At 34.3% G+C, this 22,701-nt stretch overlaps 1 protein-coding gene across 1 annotated transcript in view; it reads right to left on the bottom strand.

Moving 5' to 3' along the window:
* Window positions 1–22,701, bottom strand: part of ALMS1 (Alstrom syndrome protein 1) — a 113,105-nt gene that overhangs the window by 16,639 nt on the left and 73,765 nt on the right. Inside the window, exons 13-17 of the mRNA XM_012731576.1 lie at window positions 21,337–21,462; window positions 18,139–18,309; window positions 14,319–14,456; window positions 12,576–12,746; window positions 10,986–12,118 (exon numbers count right to left, since the gene is read on the bottom strand). Coding sequence (XP_012587030.1) covers window positions 10,986–12,118; window positions 12,576–12,746; window positions 14,319–14,456; window positions 18,139–18,309; window positions 21,337–21,462 — 1,739 coding nt within the window. The remainder of the gene's footprint in view (window positions 1–10,985; window positions 12,119–12,575; window positions 12,747–14,318; window positions 14,457–18,138; window positions 18,310–21,336; window positions 21,463–22,701) is intronic.

Below are 22,701 nucleotides of genomic sequence, written 5' to 3'. Positions count from 1 at the left end.
TTCTGTTATAGCCCAAAAAAGGGATAAGTGTTGATTGGTTGCTTCTATGTTAGTTTCTATGACAGCAAACTCACTATTTTGAAATAAAGATTTCACACTGATAAAAGTGACTGCTATCATCTCATTTCAAGTTTTATTGTACTACTTTTTAAAGTACAGAAAACTTTTTAATTACATTTTAGCTAGAAACAACTTCAGAAACCTAGCAAAACAGCTATGTTTCTTATATGACCATAGTTATTCTTCATATAGAAAGAATGCTACTGCTGATCTTCCAGACATGTGTCTTGCTGGGAGATGTTTTTCTTTCAGAGGGATGGGTTTATACTAATTAATTTATAACCACTCAAATTTAGGATCAGACATATACACTGACAGTCAAAATTAGAAATTGTTTGTCGCACCACAGGACAAACTTGTGAAAAGTTTTTAGATATGTGCAGATCAAACTGGCAATTGTAGTTTCAATAAAAAACTTCTGGTACAAGGTGACACAATCAGTGTTAGAAAATAATTTTAATGCATATTTTATTCCTAGAAAAAAATTAAAGCATACAAAAGCAGAAACTTAAGCTGTTAACTATTTAGCCTTTTGAAACCTTTTGAAAGGTTAAATAACCTTTTGAAAAACCTGGTCAATTATTTCTGCAAACATGATAGATTAAAACTATGAAAAATCCTTCCCAGCAAATGCAAATGTGTTGTTTACATAATAGGTCTTCAGGAAATGTCTTTTGGTACATGAGTGAATATGGACTGCAGATGAAACAATTTTGGATGATTCACTGGATTGATAAAATGTAACTTCTGGTAACTAGAAGTGAAGTTAAGAAACTTTAGGGGATAGTAAATTTTCCCAGATAATTGCAGGGGTTGTGGAAAAAAAGATGATGATTTTAAGACTTGAAGTCCTCAATGAACATTTAGAAAAAACCAGGTGGTTACCAAATCCAAATGATCATGAAAGTCATATAGAGGATGGTAGAGCCAGAAGATGTGAGTCCCAAAGGATTTTTCTATCAGGTTTGAAAAATTATGGTCTGGAAGTGACCTAATTTTTTTCTTTCCAGTTTCTTAAATGTTTTTCTTTTTGGCTTTGAGGATTACGATCACCTTTACATAGGATGACTAAAGACTTTAACCCACTCATAAACATACTCTGGTGATCAGATATATCTATTTCTGTTGAGGTGTTTTCACTTGGGGAAAAAAAGGCATTTCTCACTTGGGGTTTTTCATTTCAAATTTAACAAATACACTACATAATTTGGGCAAAATGTTTCTTCTTTAGCTTTTTCCACATGAAAATGTGTTTTCATATTATTTCACTTGTTTTCAGTAGACATTTCCAAAGAACTTGGCTATTACCAAGTCCGTCTGATTAGAGTCCAGCTTAACAAAATAGTGAAATTTTCTAACAATTTGAGTATTACTTATTTTAAAATTTTTATTGACAATTGGCTGAACAAAATTATATCTACACACAATGGCAACTCCTGACACATAGTATTTAAAAAAATTGCAATGTAAAGTTTTTCTACAAAGTAGCAAACATTAAAAAGACTGATACTGGTTAAGAAGGGAATGAAGAAACATACTTTTTGGTGGCATTACACATTTCTGGAGGGTAGTTAGTTTGGGTTAGGGAATTATGGATTATTGACATTATTATTATTGTTGGTGACCTACTTGGGTTTTCAAATGTATTGGTCAAGTTTTGTAATTAATATTTTCTTAGAAAATATTCTATTTAATGTAGATTTAAAATACAGCAAGTGTAAAGTTGCACCATATAACCTTTTAAGAATGGCTTGCTTGTGGTTATATACTTCCACATCACTATGTCTGACATCATCCTTTTCTTCTGCAGTCAAATAACCAGAGCATGGTCAATTTTTTTTAAATAATCAGATTTTGGTTGCATTGATTAACTTTGAGTATTAACTTACATTTTTCTATTTTGTTGCTAGTAACATCGTGCTTTCTTTGCTAATTTTGTTAAGCTTCCTAGACTAGAATGCTTTTCTCAGTTATTTCTTAAGAGCTTGTTAAACAAAAATGTTACTTAAAGCTATACAGATTTGGTTACAATCCAATAAGGATTTGGATATATGCTTTCACTGGTCTTCTTTAACCCACAAGTTTAAAATGTTTAAATTTTTTTAATTAAAAAAAATTAGAATTGTTAAATCCTAACTATTGTGTTGTTAAGAGAACAGGAACTAGTTATAAATGTACTTTTGGGACTTTAACACTTTCCTAATGTACAGTTAATTTTTGTAAAGATTCCACGAGCATTAGGAATTACTGTGGATGTTGAGTTTGGGAAATGAAGTGTTATAGATTAATATTTTAGCAGTTCATTGCCTTAGCCACGTTTCTACCTAATTCTATTACGTAACTATTTTAGATCAAACTTGGTAATACTGTTACTAAACTCTTCCATATCTTACCTAAGTTAAAATTTGAGAAAAGTAGTTGAAGTAGCCCACTCTGTACAAGTTGTTATATACTATACTATAATAATATCTGGACAAATGAACAAATGAATACATTCTAGTTGAAAGGAGTAATTTTCTTAAGTCTCAAGGATCTCCTTCCTTGGAATTTCCAGAGTGGAATGAGGGTGGATTTTTAAGACAAATAACATTTAATTAAGAAAGAAAACCATACTTTCCCATGGTGGAGAAACCTATATTTCTAATCTTCTGGGAAAATTAGAAATTATTGATACAGAAGCAGAAACAGGACTTTTCACAATGAAGGTCTGAATATTGACTGGAAAGCAATTTGGTACTAATGTAGGAGATTATATATACATTATCATCTAGGACCCAAGAGTTCCATTTCTGGGGATATATGCCACAGAGAATATAACATAGTTCTGTAAGGTTATATGAACAAGGAAGTGCATGCCATCTTTTGTGGTATCAGAGTTTACAGTAATTTGGGAGTTTGTTATAGGGAAAGTACCTAAGTAAAATGGTAGTTGCGCTTAAGGAATATTATGCAGAAACTAAAAACATGGATTAGAAGTGCAGTAGTATAGATGGAGTACATTAAATTCAACCCTCACATTTGGAGTTATAAGCAAATTTTACATAGAGTGAACTATTTTAAGTTCACATCACCCCCATTTTTTTACTTTGTGAATTTAACCTACCAATTACTACAAATTTTGCAGTTAAAAGCACAAACATGTTTTAGCAATTTTGAAGTTGAATTGCACACAAAATAATCATAAAAAAATTTAGGCCCTCCCTGGTGGCACAGCAGGTTAAAGCACAGCACTGAGAATCTAAAGCCGCTTCGGCATGAGTTCGATTCCTACCTGCCCCAGAGGTGACCACATGGTGTGGCAGACCTCTCCTGACCTGCCCGCTGCTCCCCTCAGCAGTGTACTTCGTCAGTCGGCCTGTCCTGCTCCCCACTCTGTCTCTGGTGAATACTCTCACCTTCCACATCTCTGGCCTGTACCCCAGTTCTATATGAATAAAAAAAATAAATCTTAAAAAAAAATTAAAAATTACTTTATTTTGGCATAGAAACTATTTAAAACTTCTCCAATTTTATTCTTTCACTGTCAGTGATGAATGTATTGGAAGTCCACAATGATATATGGCGGGAATGAAAATATAATGAGGAGCTTGAGAATTCTCTTTTTCAGCTTTTGTGTTTCATCAGCTTGACTTACCTTCCTTTCCAAATAAATGTTAAACAAAAAGAACTACAATGACATCTTATTTGATAATGCATGCCTCAAAAAAACATAAGAAAATCATAAAAAAAACTACAAATCTCTAATTTTACAATAACTTGTTAAAATAATTTGTTCCAGAAAAAGCAACTCTCCTGCACCGCTGGTGGGAATGCAAACTAGTACAACCACTATGGAAAACTGTTTGGAGGTTCCTCAAACTGCTAAACATGGAGCTTCCATATGACCCAGCAATCCCACTCCTAGGTATCTACCCAAAAGACACAAAAACACTGATTGAAAAAGAATCGTGTACCCCCATGTTTATTGCTGCTTTATTTACAATTAGAAAACATGGAAGCAGTGCATATACATAATGGAATATTACTCAGCAACCAAAAAAAGAAACATATGTCTTTCGCAGCAACATGGATGGAGCTGGAAAAGATCATGCTTAGTGAGGTAAACTAGAAAGAAAAAGAAAAATACCAGATGGTTTCACTCATAGCAGGAGTATAATGGACCAGGAGAGAAAATAAAAATAATGAACAGCTATATACCAGAGACATTTTATGAGGGTGGAGTGAGGAATGGGATCAAAAATGGTGGGGGGAGGGAAGTGCACTGGACTATGGTGATGGCACATGGGTGACTTGGTGATGGGAAACACATGGGGATTACAATTGAGATGAAAAAAAATATATACAAAATGATGTAAAAATAAACTATTATATTATTTAAAAAAATAATAATTTGTTCCAGGTATATATACTTGGATTTTCTCTCTCTCTCTCTCTCTCTATATATATATATTTATCTACCTTGCTTCTATATATATATATATATCTACCTTGCTTTTAATCTTTAAGTATAATAATAAAGTCTATCCTTTGGATTCCAAGACACATGCTCTTGACTACGATTTCTCTTTTAAATAAATTGATAATAAAACCTATTGTATAACAACACAGGGAACACTGGTAAACATTTTAACTGAACATTACTAAAGCCTCATTTTATTCTGATGATCATGGAGTTTTCTTTGGTAGTTTGTACTTACCATTAACCCAACTCCTGGAAACAAATGCAATAGGAAATGAGAAATCTAAACTATAGAGAATTCATTCACGTTTTTCTCCATAAACAAAAGATAATAAACTTGATTTTTCATTTTTTGTACTAACAAGTATAAACTATAAACTTTTGGCATAGAAATTGTTTAAAACTTCTCCAATTCTATTCTTTCACTGTCAGTGATGACTATATTGGAAGTCCACAATGATATATGGCAGAAATGAAAATATAATGAGGAGCTCGAGAACACAACCAGATAACAAGAAAAATGATGAATAAGGGAAGGATAAAGAAAGGGGTGTGTGTGTGTGGGGGGGGCAGGTAGAGACAAAAATATCAAGGACATGAGAGAAAGGGAGAAGAGCAGTAGTAAGTAAACACAAAGCAGAGAAGGGGAGACAAAATCCAGAGTGTGGGTGAGGATGTGGAGTCCCAATACTAAGTGAGTACACAGAGGCAACAAGAAAGAAGTGAGGAGACTGAATGTAAAGACAGAGTAATGAGAAAGAAGTAGGAATTACACAGATGGGGGAGGACTATATAGACACAGCAGTAGAGGCACAGAAAGACCAAAGAGTACGAATCATCACAGAAGTGGGGGGAACAAGCAGGTAGCTGCAGTTATTCCCTTATATTGACCTTTACCTGTGAACTGTACAAAGAAGTAAAGAAGTCTTAATCACCTATGTTCAGAGAAGAAAGGCATTAACAAACCTGAGGAAACCTAGGCTAAAGGCAAGACATGCAGTTCATAGATAACGATAAACTAAGTCAATGAACAAAAAAGAAAAAAAAGCATATATGGTTAAAGGACTGTGAATCAGAATAGTACCATATTTCTGGCTTAGCTGAAAGGTAAGTAATAACAAAAATACTATTCTGACAGCTAAGTCTTCCATAACCTATAATAAGCAAAAACACAATTATGGTTCTAGGAAAGGGGGAAGGTTAGGGGAGGTAAAAGCAGGTAGCTGCAGATATTCCCTTAGAAATAAAATATTCCCAAGAAATCAAATGTAAAAGAAAGAAAAAACACTGAAAAAAGACTGGATTTTAGAAAACATAGCATCACAGAGACAGGCTTAATAAATTTCTTTTTTTATAACTGAATGATACAAACAAAAAGGAACAAAAAGTGAAAACAATATTCAAGAATGCAGAGATGGGCTCAACTTATACCACAAACTCCCAGCAATAATGTCTAGAGAATACATGGAGACCAAACTTAAAGAGTCTTCATATAGTTCTTCCTATGCAAAGGATCATATAGAAAGGTATAAATTAAACCCCAACATCCTACTGATATCTCAGGAAAAAGGACTGAGGTAATAAGTGGCCCAGGACAAAGAGGCAAATGTCTTATAAGACATGTTCCCAGTGAAAAAACAGTATCTCCTGTTCTAGCCAAAATAAATATTTGTCATATATCCTCTTCTGATCAGGAAGAAACCAGGAAAAAAGCCTGGAAAGTTATCTCTTAAATTTAAAAATCTTAGTTGCAATTCTAAGATTCACTTAGGGGGAAAAAAAAGACCTCTCATTCACATCATTGCCCACATGAAAATTCCACTAAAGTAGTCATCAGGCTGTGCTTAAAGTAATACAGTGACAAAACCCTAATGCATGCCTCACAGAACTAGGTAATTTACCTCATCCCGATACTTGCAATGTGGCCACCAGTTTACAAGTTTTAAAACAATGGCAGTAAACAAGGTCACCTACTGTAGTTGTCCAAAAAATTTTAATTTAGAATCATCTACTATCTCTCTAACTTTCCCAAGTCCTGAGGGGAAAGAGAAATACAAGCCATATGCAGTTAGACTTCAAGTTCTGGGAAGGAGATTCAACCAGTGTCTTCTAAATAGGCAATTACTCAGTCATGGACTGTTCAGGCTGGAACCTGACCTTAAACCATACACAAAAATTTCCTCAGAATAGATTAAAGAACTAAACTTAACACCTAACTCCATAAATCTCTTAGGAGAAAACTTCTGACAATGGTTTTGGAAATGATTCTTGGATATGACATCAAAAGCACAGGTCACAAAAACAATTGAGACTGAATTATTAAAAATTTCTGTGTGGGCCCTCCCTGGTGGCACAGCAGGTTAAAGCACAGCACTAAGAAGCTTAACCCACTTCCGCATGAGTTCAATCCCCGCCTGCCCCGGAGGAGATCCACATGGCGCGGCAGACCTCTCCTGACCCGCCGGCTGCTCCCCTCAGCAGTGTATCTCATCTATCTGCCTGTTCTGCTCCCCACTCTGTCCCTGGTGAATCCTCTCACCCTCCGCATCTCTTGCCTGTACCCCAATTCTGTATGAATAAATAAAAACTCTTAAAAAAAAATTCTGTGCATCCAACATCCACCTCAGTAACATCTTTGAAGCTATAGCACCCAATGCAAGGATAAACAGATGGGACTACATCAAGTTAAAGAGCCTCTGTACAGCAAAAGAGACATTATAAAGGACAAACAGACATCCCACTGATTGAAAAAAAAAATTTCTCACACAAAACTAGCAATAAAGGATTGATCACAAAGATATACAAAGAACTAATGAAACTCAACAAAAATAAACCCCATCAAAAAATGGGCAAAAGAGCTAAAAGCTAAAAAGACACTTCTCCAAAGAGGAAAATGCAGATGGACAAGCATATGAAAAAATGTTCAAAATCAAAACCACAGTGAGATACCATCTTACACCAATGAGAATGGCACATCTTAAAACAACTAGCAACAACATATGTTGGTGAGGATGTGGAGAAAAAGCAACTCCCTGCAGTGCTGGTGGGAATGCAAACTGGTACAACCACTATGGAAAACTGCTAAACTAGAGGTTTCTCAAGCTGCTAAAAATGGAGCTTTCATAGGACCCAGCAATCCCACTCCTAGGTATCTATCCAAAAGACAGAAAACATTGATTTAAAAAGACACCTGCACCCCCATGTTTACTGCTGCTTTATTTACAATAGGAAAGACATGGAATCAACTCAAATGCCCAAAAGTAGATAACTGGATTAAAAAGATGTGTCACACATACACAATGGACTATTATTTACTCAGCAATCAAAAAAAAAAAATAAACACATGCAGTTTGTAGCAACGTGGATGGAGCTAGAAGAGGTCTTGCTTAGTGAAATAAGCCAGAAAGGAAAGGGAAAATACCGGATGTTTTCAATCATAGTAGGAGTATAAAGGACCAGGAGAGAAAATAATAATAATAATGAACAACTATATACCAGAGACATTTTACAGGGGTGGAGTGGGGAATGGGATCAAAATTGGGGTAGGGGAAAGTGCACTGGACTGTGTTGATGGAACATGGGTGATGTGGTGATGGGAAGCCCACAGGAATTACAACTGAAATGGAAAAAAAGGCACAAAATGATGTAAAAATAAACCATTATTAAAAAAAATTTCTGTGCATCAAAAGTCATAATCAACAGAATTAAAAGGGAACCCAGTGATTATGAGAAAAAACCATTTCAAGTTTAAAACCTGTTACAAAGCTAGATAATCAAAAGTTAAGTAACGACATACAGATAGGCATGCAGATCAGCCTGAGAACTGGAACAGAAATAAATCTTCATATTCTATTGTCAATTGATTTTTGACAAGGGTAGCAAGACCATTCTTTGGAGAATGACCAATCTCTAACAATTGCTTCTGGGATAACTAGGCATTAAAGTGGAAAAAAAAATGGTTTGACCCTTACTTCACACCACGTACAAAAATTAACTCAATATACATCATAGATACAAATGAAAAGAGTTAAAAGTATATAATTCTTTAAAGAAAATACAGAAGCATATTTTCATTTAGATTTGGTAATGGTTTCTTAGATAACGATGAAAAGCACAAACAAAGTAGGCTGGGACTCCATCAGAGTCAAATTATTGTGCATCAACAGAGGGAAACAAATGAGTAAAGAGAACAAAGATAGTGGGGAGCAAATATTTACAAACACATCGGATAAGGGTCTACAGTCTTAAAAACAAAGAAGACAAACCAATTAAAAAGCAAGTAAAGATTTCAATAGATAGTACTCCAAAGAAGATATTTAAATGGCCAAACAAATAAAAGAAAGATGTTTAACATCCTTAGGGAAAACTAAGCAAATATCAAAACCACAATCTAAATGGCAATGAAATACAGGATAGGAATATTTTTGAAAAGTGTAAAAACACAGTACTAGTAAATGTGGAGAAATCAGAACCCTCAAACTGGTGGGAATGTAAAATGATGTAGGCAACTGTGGAAAACTGGCAGTTTCCTTCAATAATCTAAACATAGAATTACCATATGACTCAGCACTTCCGTTTAAAAGTATATCCCCAAAAGAACTGCATTTAGGCGTTCAAATAAAAATATGTGCACAAAAGTTTGTATCAGTTCTATTCATAGCAGCCAAAACATGGAAACAATCTAAATGCCCATTAATGGATCAACGAAACACAGTTAACGCTTATTTAATGGGCTATGTTCTAAACAATATGCTGTTAGGCAATTTCCCATTGTGTAAGTGCTGTCCAGTGTACCTGATTACATAAACCTAGACAGTATAGCTGAGTAAATACCTAGGCAATGCAGTATAGCCTATTGGGACCACTGTCATCTCTGTCACTGGCTGAAAAGTCATTAATTGACACGATATACTAATATATGCTAGGTAATGGGAGACCTTCAAAAACAGTATGCTAAAGAGAAAGATGCCTGACATGAAAGCCACATATTATATAATTTCAAGAAATAAACCAGAAAAGGCAAATTCTGAGACAGAAAGTAGATTAATGGTTGTGAATGGGAAGGTGAAATATCTTTAAAGGATATGTGGTTTCTACTAAGATAATTAAAAAGTTCTAGAATTAGAATAGTGGTTAATAGTTACAAAATACTTGCATTATCAGTGCCACTGAATTGTATACTTTTAAATGAATTAAGCTTTATGTTGTGTTATACTTTACTCTGCATACACAAAAACCTCTTCCTGGTTCCTTTCCCCAGTGCTCCCTATGGAACAAGTGTCTTAATCTGGGTATTCCTAAATCTTCACTTATTTTAAAAATAAGGTATATCACATTATTTATATACACATTCATTGTCATTTGATAGCTAAAAATTTCAATTATGAGGAATAATATTTATGGTAAATTGTCTAAATATCCTCCCTTTAGAAAAGATGTCCAATTATTTCTTGATTGTGTGGTGCTACTGATGAAGTATTTTTCAATACAAATTACCAGGGAAGGTATTTATTTATAAAGCATATAGTACTACTGTATGCATATAAAGTATATATTAAACTTTTTAAGAGATTGAGAAAAATGAATTCTAATAATTTTCTATAATAGAAGCAGCTCTAAATTTTGTTTTTGCGTTAAAGTAATGGTCTACTTTTACTGGCCCCTGGAGATCTGGCATTACTGAACTCCTTAAAATTAAACCATATTAATCATACAGGTGTTTCTGAATCTACTATAAAGATGTTATTGAAGAGTTTGTTACATAATGGTGCCTTCTTTATGAGAACAGATGAAATTTTTCTTAGAACTTAGCACCAGAAATATTAATCCTTCTTATCCTCATGCAATTTTATCACAACATTCTAACAACACTAACTGCTAGAAATAGTGAAATTTGTGGTTTACTTCCAGCAACCATATCCACAGGTATATTTCTTCTCTGGCTTCCACTTGTCTTGCCCTCACAATTCTTCATTTTCTTATTTTAAATTATGCTGTAGCTCACCCCTTTCTGATTTCAACTTAACTTATCATCATCCCAGTTCTTCCTTTACTTAAAAAAATCATATTGTATCATTTATGTGTGTGTTTGTGTGTATGTTTAAAAACACATTAAAGTTCTTGAAAGACAGGGAGGAATAAACAAAAACAAAATCCCCATGCAATACTGTTCGGAATGGAGGTCACTCTGAGCTTGCAGCTCCCCTGTGGCAGTTACACTTTGCGGATTATGCAGCATTTAGCAGCAAAGCCCTCATTCAAAGGGTAATTCGTAAATGAGTGTTGATGAAAAGAATGACAACTCACAATAGCAGTGTACTACACTTTCTCACTATTTTCCAGTTGGTAAGAAATGTTATAGTGAGGGAAGGGTAATTGGGTTTTTTTTTCACCTGTGTGCAAAGCTTAACTAAAAAGTCCATGAAAAAGGCAGTCACATTGCCAGATGGAATTTGTAGCCATGTACCTGGATGTGTTTCCTTCTGGTGTGCTCAGAGGTCATTTGGGGATGACCTATATTCAGTGCTCTCTTGTTCTTGCTCCGCTTCTCAAGGTATCTTCTCTGATGGTCAGTAATGCTGCTGTATAATTTAATTTGCCTGGGTGACAGACAAACTCTTTCATGTCCAAAAGCTTGAATCAATCGGGCAGTGTCAATGGTAGAAATAGAGCTGCTCCTTTCATATGTCACTTCTTTATCTGTTTGAGTCAATATATCTGAATCCACAGAAGTGGTGGGGGAAAGGATGTTGGTGGGAGTATCTGTGAGCAAATCACTCTCCTCTGAAGGCCTAGAATCTGAAGAAGTGTTGTTTGTATAATGACACCCTGGCTGTCTTCTCAGAATATATTTATCAAATTTAATTTGCTCAATTTTAATCTGATTGGATCTCCCAATTTGACGAGTAGGAAACACCTTGTTTTTTTTAAGATCTGTAGTTTTATAGCATTTCTCTAGACCTTTATATCGCTTTTTTTTTTGAAGCTTGTTTTTCTGCTGTTGCTGTTTACCACTCCCTTCTTTAACATCTTGTTCCTCTTTGCTATCATCTTGTGTGCTTTCTGCAGCCTGAAGAGTATGTGTAATGGGATTCTGAAGAAGTTTAGCCAAACGATCAAGTCGCTCCACCAAGGATAATTCTTTCCTGTCTGTGAACTCAGAAGGCTTCTGTTGCCTCTGTCTCTCCTGATACTTGTTCCAGAGTTCATTCAAGCTTGCAGTGTGTTGAGTTGTTTGTTCTGGGATGATCTTATGATCCCTTTTTGGATCATTAATTTTCTGGTCAAGTTTTAAATAATCTCTAGTCTGGTTATGCACTGCGTCTTTGTTTTCCAAATTCACATTGATACTGAGGCTCTCTATTTTGGTATAGTCTGTTGTTCTCTTTTCTGCATCTTGATTAGGGGGAGGAAGAGAAGTCTGTTCTCTATGGTTGTCTGGATGATGCTGAAAGAAATCTTTCCAAGCATGCCCCATGAAAACAGTCCTTCCTAAAGATTCATGACTAAAATCTTGATCATTTGACAGGTGTACTGGATGATGAAAGTAAAATTTGGCTGACCTGAAGACAGAATGGGTTGTATTTTCAAATCCAGGTCCTAAAAAGGAGAGGAGAAAGAGATCATGAAATACTTTAAAAACTTTCATTCCTGGGCCCTCCCTGGTGGCATAGCGGGTTGGAGCGCAGCACTGCAAAGCTGGCCGTGGCCGCTTTAGTGTGAGTTCAATCCTCAGCCCTGGAGGTGATCCACATGGCATGGCAGATCTCTCCAGACTTGCCTGTTCTGCTTCCCACTCTGTCTCTGGTGAATTCTCTCACACCCATGCACCTCTGGCCTGCACCCCGGTTCTGTATGCATAAATAAAATCTTAAAAAACTTTCATTCCTTTTGTAAATACTATTCACCCATAATTATTTAAACAGAGAGCAGTTAAGACTAAAAGAAAAGTATATCTAAAGTATCAGAAAATTCACTGCTTGTCCAGTTACTAATCTTTTCCTAAAAACAGTACTTTTATAAGCTAACATGTATTCTCTCTCTCTCTCTCCATTACCTGCAATATCTATCTGTAAGGATGTTTTATTTTCTGACCAGGCTTCCTTTGTCACTGGCATCTCAGTATGGGCTTCCTCTATTTGCTTAATTTCTTTAGTGTCTGGTAAATTTTCAGTTTTTGTGTCTGGTAGTTGAGCTAAGCTCCCTGTAGCAGCAGCATCACTGGAACCTAAAAAAGGGAAATTAACACAGTATCCAGAAAGGAAGTTGACAAAAATATTTAAACTACCTTTTAAGCATCTACTAGGCGTAAGGCATTGTCAGATGTTAAAATAAAAAGATCAATCAGAAATGTTCAGAAATTGGAGATCTTAAACTGCAGTTTAAAAACATATCTCATGAAAGGTAAAACAATGAAAAGAAAGAGAAATAAAAAGTTTAAGTACTCAGAGCAAGAGAAAGTACTTCCAGTTAGGAGAATCAATGGAGAACTCTGGAATAAGTACAGCTGATACAAGTATTTAAAGGTATCTAAGGTGGGTTACATCCTGAGATGGAAAGAGACATTTTAGCAAAGGTCACTACATAAAAAATAAGGCTGGACTCAGAAAAGCAATGCACATCTATGAAATAAAGTGAGCATATGGTTTATTTGATTATAGAATCTGTAAGGAATAAAAGTAAAAAGTAGAATTATAAAAGTTTCAGGGTCAATTCTGTTTTGAAAGACTATGCTAAAAAGTTTAGATCTTATTTTAAAATGAAAACATTCTGAGTAGAAGACTAATACGATTCCAACCGTTCCTGGAATATTGAGAAACAGCAAAAAGTAAGGGTAAAATTTTGAAGTGCTGTCCAAGTTACAATATGCCTTATGAAAACAAAGATAAGTCTCTAATTATGCTTCAGAATGCTTCCATTTATAAATGTGGGAGAGATTACCCACTACCTGTAGCAGCAGCATCACTGGAAAGCAATTTCCCTTTTCTTCTAAAACACAATGACTTAACAAAGTATAATGGTTACCAGAATAAAGATTGTATTTCCTAACCTCCCCAGAAATGTAGACAGGAGTGACCATTAAGTTTGCCCAATTGAATGGAAGGAGAATGGTACATAAGACTGCCAAGAATTACTTAAAGGAATGGATATGATTCTTTCCCCTTCTTCCTTTTTACTGGTTAGCATATAGACCTGAGATTACAGCATGAGAATGGAGGCTGAAAATGTGATACTAGGAGAGAATGAGTTTTGTTTCTTGATACTCTGTAATACCATAACAACACTGGATGCCTACCTCTGTATTTATACAAGGAAGAGAAACAAATTCTTGTTTTTAAAGACAATGCTATATCATTTTTGTTTATATCTCTTAGAGCCAAAACTAAGCCAAATTTAAATCCATTAGAAACATTAATTAGAATAGTTCTACTGATGTAAATGGATGGGTAATTAGGAAAGAAGCTGAATTTCTAATGAGCAAAAGTTTATATGTATAACAATGACATTAGAGTCAGCATCTTAATACACAGATCTTTTTATCAGTGGTTTTCTTAAGTTTATAATGTGAATTTCTGACAATAACATTATTTTGTGTATTACATTCACTAAATTCTCCAGAAATACATGATAGGGCTTTAAAGATGGTAATTTTACATGACAATATATACACAAAAATGCAGCTAATCTACCATTTTAAATATGAACAAGACAGATGGTTTAGAGAGTAAGAGGATACTTTCCTGTTTATACTAATTAGATGGCTACAAGAAAATAGCAATAGATAACCTAGCTTAGTTACCTGTAGTGTCTTTCTGCAAGGATTCTTTCTCTTCAGATTGTGCGTCCACAGTCACTCCCCACTTACTGTGAATTTCCTCTTTCTGGTTTTTGTCTAAGAGTCTCTCATCCTTAGTGGTGGTAACCTGAACTTGAGCATCTGTAATAATGACATGATTTGCTCTCATAGAGAAGGAAAAGATAACAAACACAATGAAGAAACCCCTTCCCATTCCCCAAGCATCTTTATATATTATGAAATAAATTCCTCTTAGATCCCACTATATAAAAGCTGTGACAGTTATGATGGACTTATAACACAAATTGGAAGTTTTGCATATTGTTTTTGTATGACAGTAGTTTGGATAAAATACCACTTTAAATAATATCTGGTTTTTGATGGTATTATGCAGGTTTTTAAAAAAGCTCACAAATATCTTTTTCAAAGTAAAAAGGTAAATTTAAACTCTTTCAGGTTCTTTGGCACTGAAGTATTTGTGACTATGAATCCACTTTTGTTACTTCATACAATCCTAGAGATGCACCTATATCATATCTAGATTATATATATGGCAATCATTTAATTTTAAAAATCTTCTGAAGTTATATCATCTTAAGCTTGATTAATTTTTCTATTTTCTTTGTCTGGAATTTATATTTTGTCAATACTGCATTGCTCACTAGCATTTATTTCATTATTCATTTCATTATAACAATTCATTAGTATTTGTGAAGTATATAACTTTTAAAATTTTTACTTTTTAGAGGGAAGGACAAATAAATTATAATTTAACCAAAGTGTCACACACTAGGTAAAACTTTTTGAAAGTTAAATAATTTCATGAGAGTTATTACAAAGGCCATTAGTTAGTTCCCTTACATATATCATCCCAACTCCCTATTTTCTAAAGGTTACCAACTCATTTAGCCACTTATTCTAGTGTTAATGGAATAAACTAATTTCTTCTAGAATCAGCTAGTATAATACTGCTATACTTATATATTTATATTATATTTTATTATACTGCTATATTCTTTTTAGTTCCAGGAAAAAATCTGATTTCCTTCTGATAAATATTTTTACAAAACCTATCAAAAACAAATCCTCTCATCCTATCTTCTGCATAGTTTTAGCTATTAATGTTCAGTGTTTATACTCTTTTTTAAAAAAGGTTTATTTATTATACATACAGAAGTAGGGTATAGGTAAAAGGTGTGGGGGTTGAGAGAATTCACAGAGAGAGAGAGTGGTGAGCAGAACAGGAAGATCCACTGAAATACACTACTGAGGGGAGTAGTGGACAGGTCAGGAGAGGTCTGCTACGCCATGTGGTTTGCCTCCCTTGCCAGGGATTGAACTTGTGCTGCAGTAGCTGTGATAGCTTCATAGTGCTGTGCTTTAGCCAGCTGCACCGCTAGGGAGGGCCCCAATGTTTATATTATTATGTAAATAGCAGCCATAGTGATTAAATCCATATGCAGGTAAGAGTTCAGTATTTAATAAGTTATTTATTATTTACACTTTAAGGCAATTATATACTACAATCACATGTATTTCTTTTATAAGTTTCCATATTTCCTGAAGAGTTCATGATGGCCTTGTTTTTACACTTGTTAAGTTTCTAAATATAGTCTCTACTTCATCCTTATAAGTAGAACTGAAAATCTCTTTTAAATATAGTCAACTATATGTGATAGTTTAACGATCTGACTTTTTTCTTACAGTTCTCAATCTGAACTTCTAGATCTTCTGTACCAGTGCCACAATGGAAATTCCTTTCCCTTCTTCTCCTGTTAGTCATTTCTTCTATCCTATGTCTTCCTTTAAAAAAATAATTAAACCTACACCTTTGTTTTAGTGAAGTAATTTCCCCTCAAAAATTTAAAGCATTACTCTTTTGGTTTCTAGCTCAACTGATTGCTTTTGAAAAATCTGATGTCAGACTGATTTTCATTTGTTTGTATGTTACTTATGTATCTTATCTGGGAGCTTTTGGCATCTTTTGTTCCAAGGTTTTGAAATTCAAGTTCATGTGACTTAGTATGGACCTTTTACATATGTGAGAGTTCCCTGTAACATGAAAAGTCATATCCTTCAATTTTGGGATATATCCATACTAATCCTTTGGATTCCTTAATTTTTACGATTTTTGTTGTCTTGATACAACATTTTTTTTTTGGTGTTGAACCTTTTGGACCAATTTTTCCTCTATTCTCATGTTTTATTTTCTGAGTTTCTCTCATTTTTACATTCTAATCCTTGACTGATATTTTTATTTCTGGTATACTTTAAGGGTTCTCCAATATGTAGCCCCAAACAGGCATTGTCCCCTCTATTCTTAATGCTTCCACAGTGAAATTACTGCATAGTCATAAAATAAGCCAAGAGGAAGCTCTTTCGTTGGATTTGGAAGTTAACAGTAACAGTTAACAGTAAACCTCCATAACAGGCAGGAAGTTATATAAAACTGCGGCAGTTAACAGAGTCTGATTTTTTCAAAGGTACCATCCATACCAAATGAAGCCTGGGGATGAGTTATTTGGTGAATTCTTCGTTCTGACTTCTATTGAAGTTACCTTAGTCTATCAGTTTGTTCCCTTCCCATTTTTCCATATTCACTTCCTTCTCAAGTGTCTGACAGAAGGTTCATAAGTTCATCTATGTCATCAAATTGCTACTAGTATATAGCAAGTAACAAGCTGGTAAGGGATTCCCTAGGACATGGGAATTTTCCTTTAGGAACTACATTTTGTAAATAAATTTCCTTCTTATTTACTTGGCAACCTTAGCATTAGCTGGTAAATGTGCTTCTTTTTGCTCATTCAAAATTCATTTACAAGCAGATTTCAAAATGCTTTTGAGTGCAACAAAAAATTATCTAGAAGAAAAAATACTTGTGTTAGTAGTCTCTCATTCATTTTCCTCATAAAGGTTTTACTATCATCACATGAAATAAGTGACATTATGCAAAAACTGGAACACAGAGGTAACATTGTTTGAAAATTATCCTGGGATTGGTAGTACCTATTTGACTAATATCTATGCACAAAAATGAAAAACAATAAATGCAACAAAATCAAACACCAGGTAATTACACATGTGGGATTTTCTATGGAATTTTTACCTAATAAATATGATCATATATCAATTAAGGCCATAAAATGTCAGCAATGCAAAGGAAAATATCAAGTGAATAACAAAATAATAAAAGTTTTTCTAAAAAATGGGGGATCATTAATGAAGATATAGTTAAAATGTAAATATCCATAATGATCAGAGATAAAGCAGATGAATGAACAAATATGGGTTGAGAATTTCAGTAACTGAAATAAACAGAAGAATGTATGCCTTCCCTATGAAGGACAACTGCACTTTAAGGGCAGTTGACTATGTCATGGAGGAATAAATGCAAACTGAGTGCGATCGGTTTTTGCCATGGGAGCCTAAAGTCTTATTTTTAAATGCTGACAGCAAAAATAAGTAAATAAATTAGTAAATAAACCAGATACCACTAAGTTATATGTTTTCTTACAGAATCTATAAAGTATTAACTTGCAGCATGACAGATAAATTCATAAAGCAATTAATCAAGATTTTCTATGGACCTTAATCTCCAAAACATAGTAGAAACAATTTACAGTTTTTTAAATTTTGTGGTACAACTTAAAATATTTTATAAATATTTTAACTTCATATATAACTAATACAATTAAGTGAGAGGGAAAAAAAAGTGAGAGAAAAGCCTATATAACAAAGCAGAAAAAAAAGATATAGACTGGACAATGTTCTCATTTAGGATAAACAGTGTAGTCACAAAATACACATAGTCAAAACAATTTACCTGCATTATCTTTCTGAAAGGGTTTTTGCCCCACTGATGAGGATGCCTTGGCCACTGGCCGCTTACTGTAGATCCCCTCTTTATGTTTAATGTTAACAGTGACTGCCAGGTCATCATCCCGTGTGCCTAGCACCTGAGCAGGAAAATCTGGAGCAATGGCATCATTGGACCCTACAGAAAAATGGGGAATTGGTACACTTAGCATAAATACACATGTGAAATTGAAGACTGAAACTGTTATGTGTACAATAAACTGCAATAATACAAAATGGACAAACATGACAAATGATGATATGAGGAAGATAAACTTCTAACTCAGGAAGGCTATCAGAGGAAGGAGAAAACAGTCTGTCCCCTTAGAAATTACAGACAGGAAGAAACAGACTGTAGTCCAGGGTTACCTCAACGTAAAAGAGGCAGGAAAGCAAAGTATGTATAAGAACAGACACTGCCATAGTCAGGCTAGATTATAGAAGATATTCAAGAGAGTAGTAAGAGATAGTGCTAAGTAATTGTCGGAGACAAAATTTAGCAGGGAATGCAATTCCAAGTTAAAGAGTATAAATTTTATTATATATGAAGTCAAGATCATTAAAGATTTTTTATAAAGGGAAAACTAATCAGCTGTATTTTAGGAAGATCAATTCGATGATATTCAAAGGTGGAAACAACAAAAAGTGATAAAACAAAGAATTATTAGTGATGTGATGAAGAAGTTTTCTTTAAAAATACACTTTAATATTACTACAGACACCAGTTTGCTACAGACACTAGATAGTTGTTTGTCCACTCCACTTACAAGAGGCAAAAGAACATCTCTGGACGTATGAGTTTGTCATAACTATAGAATTATCTTCTAAAATAAAAATGTTTTTTCTTCTTCTATTCCAGAATTCTGTACTTAATGTATTTTCTAAATACCTAAAAATACGTATGGCAGTCAAGAGATGGATTAAATATCAGCCTTATCAGTACAATGTAAATAGAAATCATTAAGGGTTTTCCTGGACAGACTGTAAGGATTCTACTAAGCCTTTGGATCAAATATGCATATTATATTGGACTCTTCACAGTTTCTGTGGCATATATTTCTCTTATTTGCTTACTACTTTCCAGTAAATGTTTAATATCCTTTCTTTTAGCTAGAGTTATACAAGGGGATAGACTGAACTGGATTCTCTTTTCTTGGGTAAACTAGATCAATTACCAATGTTTGGAACTGGCAAATGCTAATGAGCCAATAAACATGTATCTCTTCCAGGAATTTCTGAGCTTCAGATTCCAGCATTCAGGATGATTAGTTCTAAATATGTTTTCTGGTGGAAACTGAAGAAGATGCCCTTTGCTATATGGGCTAAAAATGGACTGCTCCCTCACTCTCAAGAGTATCAATAGATGGAGGATGTGAATAACTACAATTTCATATACACATAACTACTCTATTTCTTCTTTTATTGATGTAGTTGGTACATTATTTATAGAGAAAATACTTCTCAGAATAAAATACACCACCTTAAGCCAATAGGGTGACCAAGACACTTAAGACAGATCACATTTCTACTGATACATTCTGTCTTCAGAATTAAGAAATCTTGAAAGTAAGAGAGGGGTCAAAGATTTTCCAAATCCTTTCCAAAGGATTAAATAAGTATGCTTTATTTCTGGTAGCCAATAAGCACATTTTGAAAATCATATCCTTGTAGGTAATAAAAATGTCTTCCTAGTTTCTCACTACAAGCTTAACAAGGAATCCTTGTACTTGGTTTATCAGCATTTTTTGTGGTTATTTTTCAATAGTAAATTAGAAGCAGTTGTACCAGGGGCTTTAACTCAGTTACCACTAGATACTAGCTTGGTCCTCCTAAAATTAACAAAAAAATTTTGCGTAAGACGAAACTTCTTTCTGTGCAATTTCTACACAAACAAAAGTATCTATTGACAAATCAAAAAAAGGGGGGAACGATGTCTCTAAACTGAACCATGGCATTGTCTCAACTCAAAAATGCTGTCATCAACAACTCAGTATTCTTAAAGCCCCACAGGAAACATTTAATGATTTCCTCCAGAGGGTGCTATTTGTTTTTTAAATCCACAATTTCCCTACGGTAATCTCACAAGAGTATTATGGGATATTAAAAAATTCTAGGGAAACAACTGTGATAACTGATAACTGGTATACCCTGTATAAAAACTACTAACTAGGCTCAAGGTAATTTAAAGTTTCAAAGATAGTGCTACACTCTTTCCAATGCTGTTTTTTCTTTGCAAAGCTGGATTTTTGACAGTTTCTCTGTAGGAGTGGGAAATGAGAGTGACTGTATCCAATTTCATCTTAAGGTTGGAGAAACTATAGTGTTTGAATTTTGCATATCTAAGTTCAAGTAATAAGTGGTTATTTGTGAACAAAGATTTTGAAAAATCAAAACCCAAAAGACCTATTGTTTTCATTTATTAAGTTGTTAGCTCAAAACAAGTATTTGTCACAATAATCTGTATGTACATGTACGTACACACACACACACACACACATATTTTTAAAAGACTGATTTTATTTATGCATGCATGCAAGAGATGGGTTACAGGCTGTAAGTGCAAGGGCTGAGAGTATTTACCAGAGACTGAGTGGGGAGAAGAATAGGCAGATCTACTGAAATCCACTGCTGAGGGGAGCAGAAGGTCAGACATGAGTAGCCTGCTGCACCATGTGGGTTATACCCTGTCCAAGGATCGAGCTCATGCTGCAGTGGCTGTGGACAGCTTCACAGCACTGTGACTTAACCACCTGCCCCAGCAGGAAGGCCCCAATAACTCGTGTATTTGCATTCCACATAGTAATGAAGGGGTAAAATCACTGCAACACTAAAGGCATTGTGAAGAGAAAATCTATAAACATTTGTCTTAAATGGAATCTATTAACCCAAACAAACAATAATTGTCTAATAGAATTTTCTTTTTCAAATATTTAGTAGATGCCTAAATATACATAATACTTCTGACCAAATGACTCATATAGTTACTTGGTCTCTTACTTTCAGATCTCTTAATTACTTATAGTAAACCAGAGACTGAAGCATGAAACTCCATATTGCACTGCAAGATAAAATAGACTGAGCTTTCCAATGTCATTCCAGAATTAACCAGACAATGCACAAGTAAAATTGAAAAAGGAAAATTTTAAAAATAATTTCTGCATGATACCTGAGTGTGAGCTTTCAATAGTGGTGTCTGATTTGGAATCCATAGATGAAGGAATTTGTTTTAATTGTGGAACATAGTACATCTTCATCTCCCCAGAAGGTTTATATGGCAACAATGAAGGCTGGGCTAAGGAAATAAAGATCAGAACAATTGATAAGAAAACACTTATTAATTCATTAAACAAACATGGAGTACTTCCAATGTACCAGGCAGTGCTCAAAATTCTTAGAATACATCAATAAACTAAACAGAAAAGTACCTATACCTTTAAGAAAAAAATATTGTAACACTCTTGGGAAGGAAAATATTAATTATCTAGTATTTTAATAGATCATAAGGGATATGAAAGAAAATGTAAAGATGCTGAGGGAAATTATGAGTATTGGGAAAATTGAAACAGAATGAAGTTTAAATAGGGTGGTTTGGGTAGGTTTCACTGAGGAATTTTTAGCAATCTAGTCCGCATAGACTACTCTAAAAATAAAAGCATAGTATCTTATTGAACCCAAACTTGGTAACTGTTAATCCCTACTAGTGGGTCTAAGCCAGTGAGAAGTTGGTTTGTTAAGAACAACACCATGGGGATTACAATTGAGATTAAAAAAAAATGTACAAAATGATGTAAAAATAAACTGTTATGAAAAAATGAACAACAACAAAAAATGTATGGAGGAGAGAATAATTTAAACAACAGAAAAGAGTGTCACCATCTCCACTTCTGTAGTCATTATTGCTAGAATATTGATGAATAAGTTTTCTTCCTCTATGTATAAAAAGCTTGACAGTAATGGTAAAATTTACCATCTAGTTCAAAAGTTGCAGAAAATGAACAACTGTGCAGAATAACAAGGGACCTAGAGAAGTATGGCTATCAGGTAGAGATGGAGAATTCTGAGACAATCATTAACTTTTTGAATTACCAATAACTTTATATTTGGATGCAATAATTTTTTTTCAATAATTTTTTTTCAAATATAAATAAATATTTATTTATTTATACAGACAGAAGTGGGGTACAGGTCAAAGGTATAGGGGGTGAGAGGATTCACCAGAGACAGACTGGGGAGCAGAATAGGCAGATGTACTGAAATACACTGCTGAAGGGAGCAGCAGGTGGGTCAGCTCCCTGGCTGGGGTTGAACTTGTGCTGCAGTGGCTGCAATAACTTCATAGTGCTGTGCTTTAACCAGCTGCGCCACAGGGAAGGCCCTGGATACAATAATCTTAAAAGTTATTTTGGTCAACCTGCCTTTGGGGTAAGAAGCAACTAGACAATAAACAGTGGTTACTTCTGTAAAAGACTGTAAATACAGGAGAGGGGTGGTAAAGAAGAAAGGTCAATAGTAAAAATTTACTTCTCCAAAA

This window comes from Condylura cristata, unplaced genomic scaffold (assembly GCF_000260355.1).
Source record: "Condylura cristata isolate star-nosed mole 26May11 unplaced genomic scaffold, ConCri1.0 scaffold00031, whole genome shotgun sequence".
NCBI classification, from domain to species: domain Eukaryota; kingdom Metazoa; phylum Chordata; class Mammalia; order Eulipotyphla; family Talpidae; genus Condylura; species Condylura cristata.
Note: the sequence above shows the minus strand (reverse complement) of the source record. Positions and strands in the feature narration are given on the sequence as shown.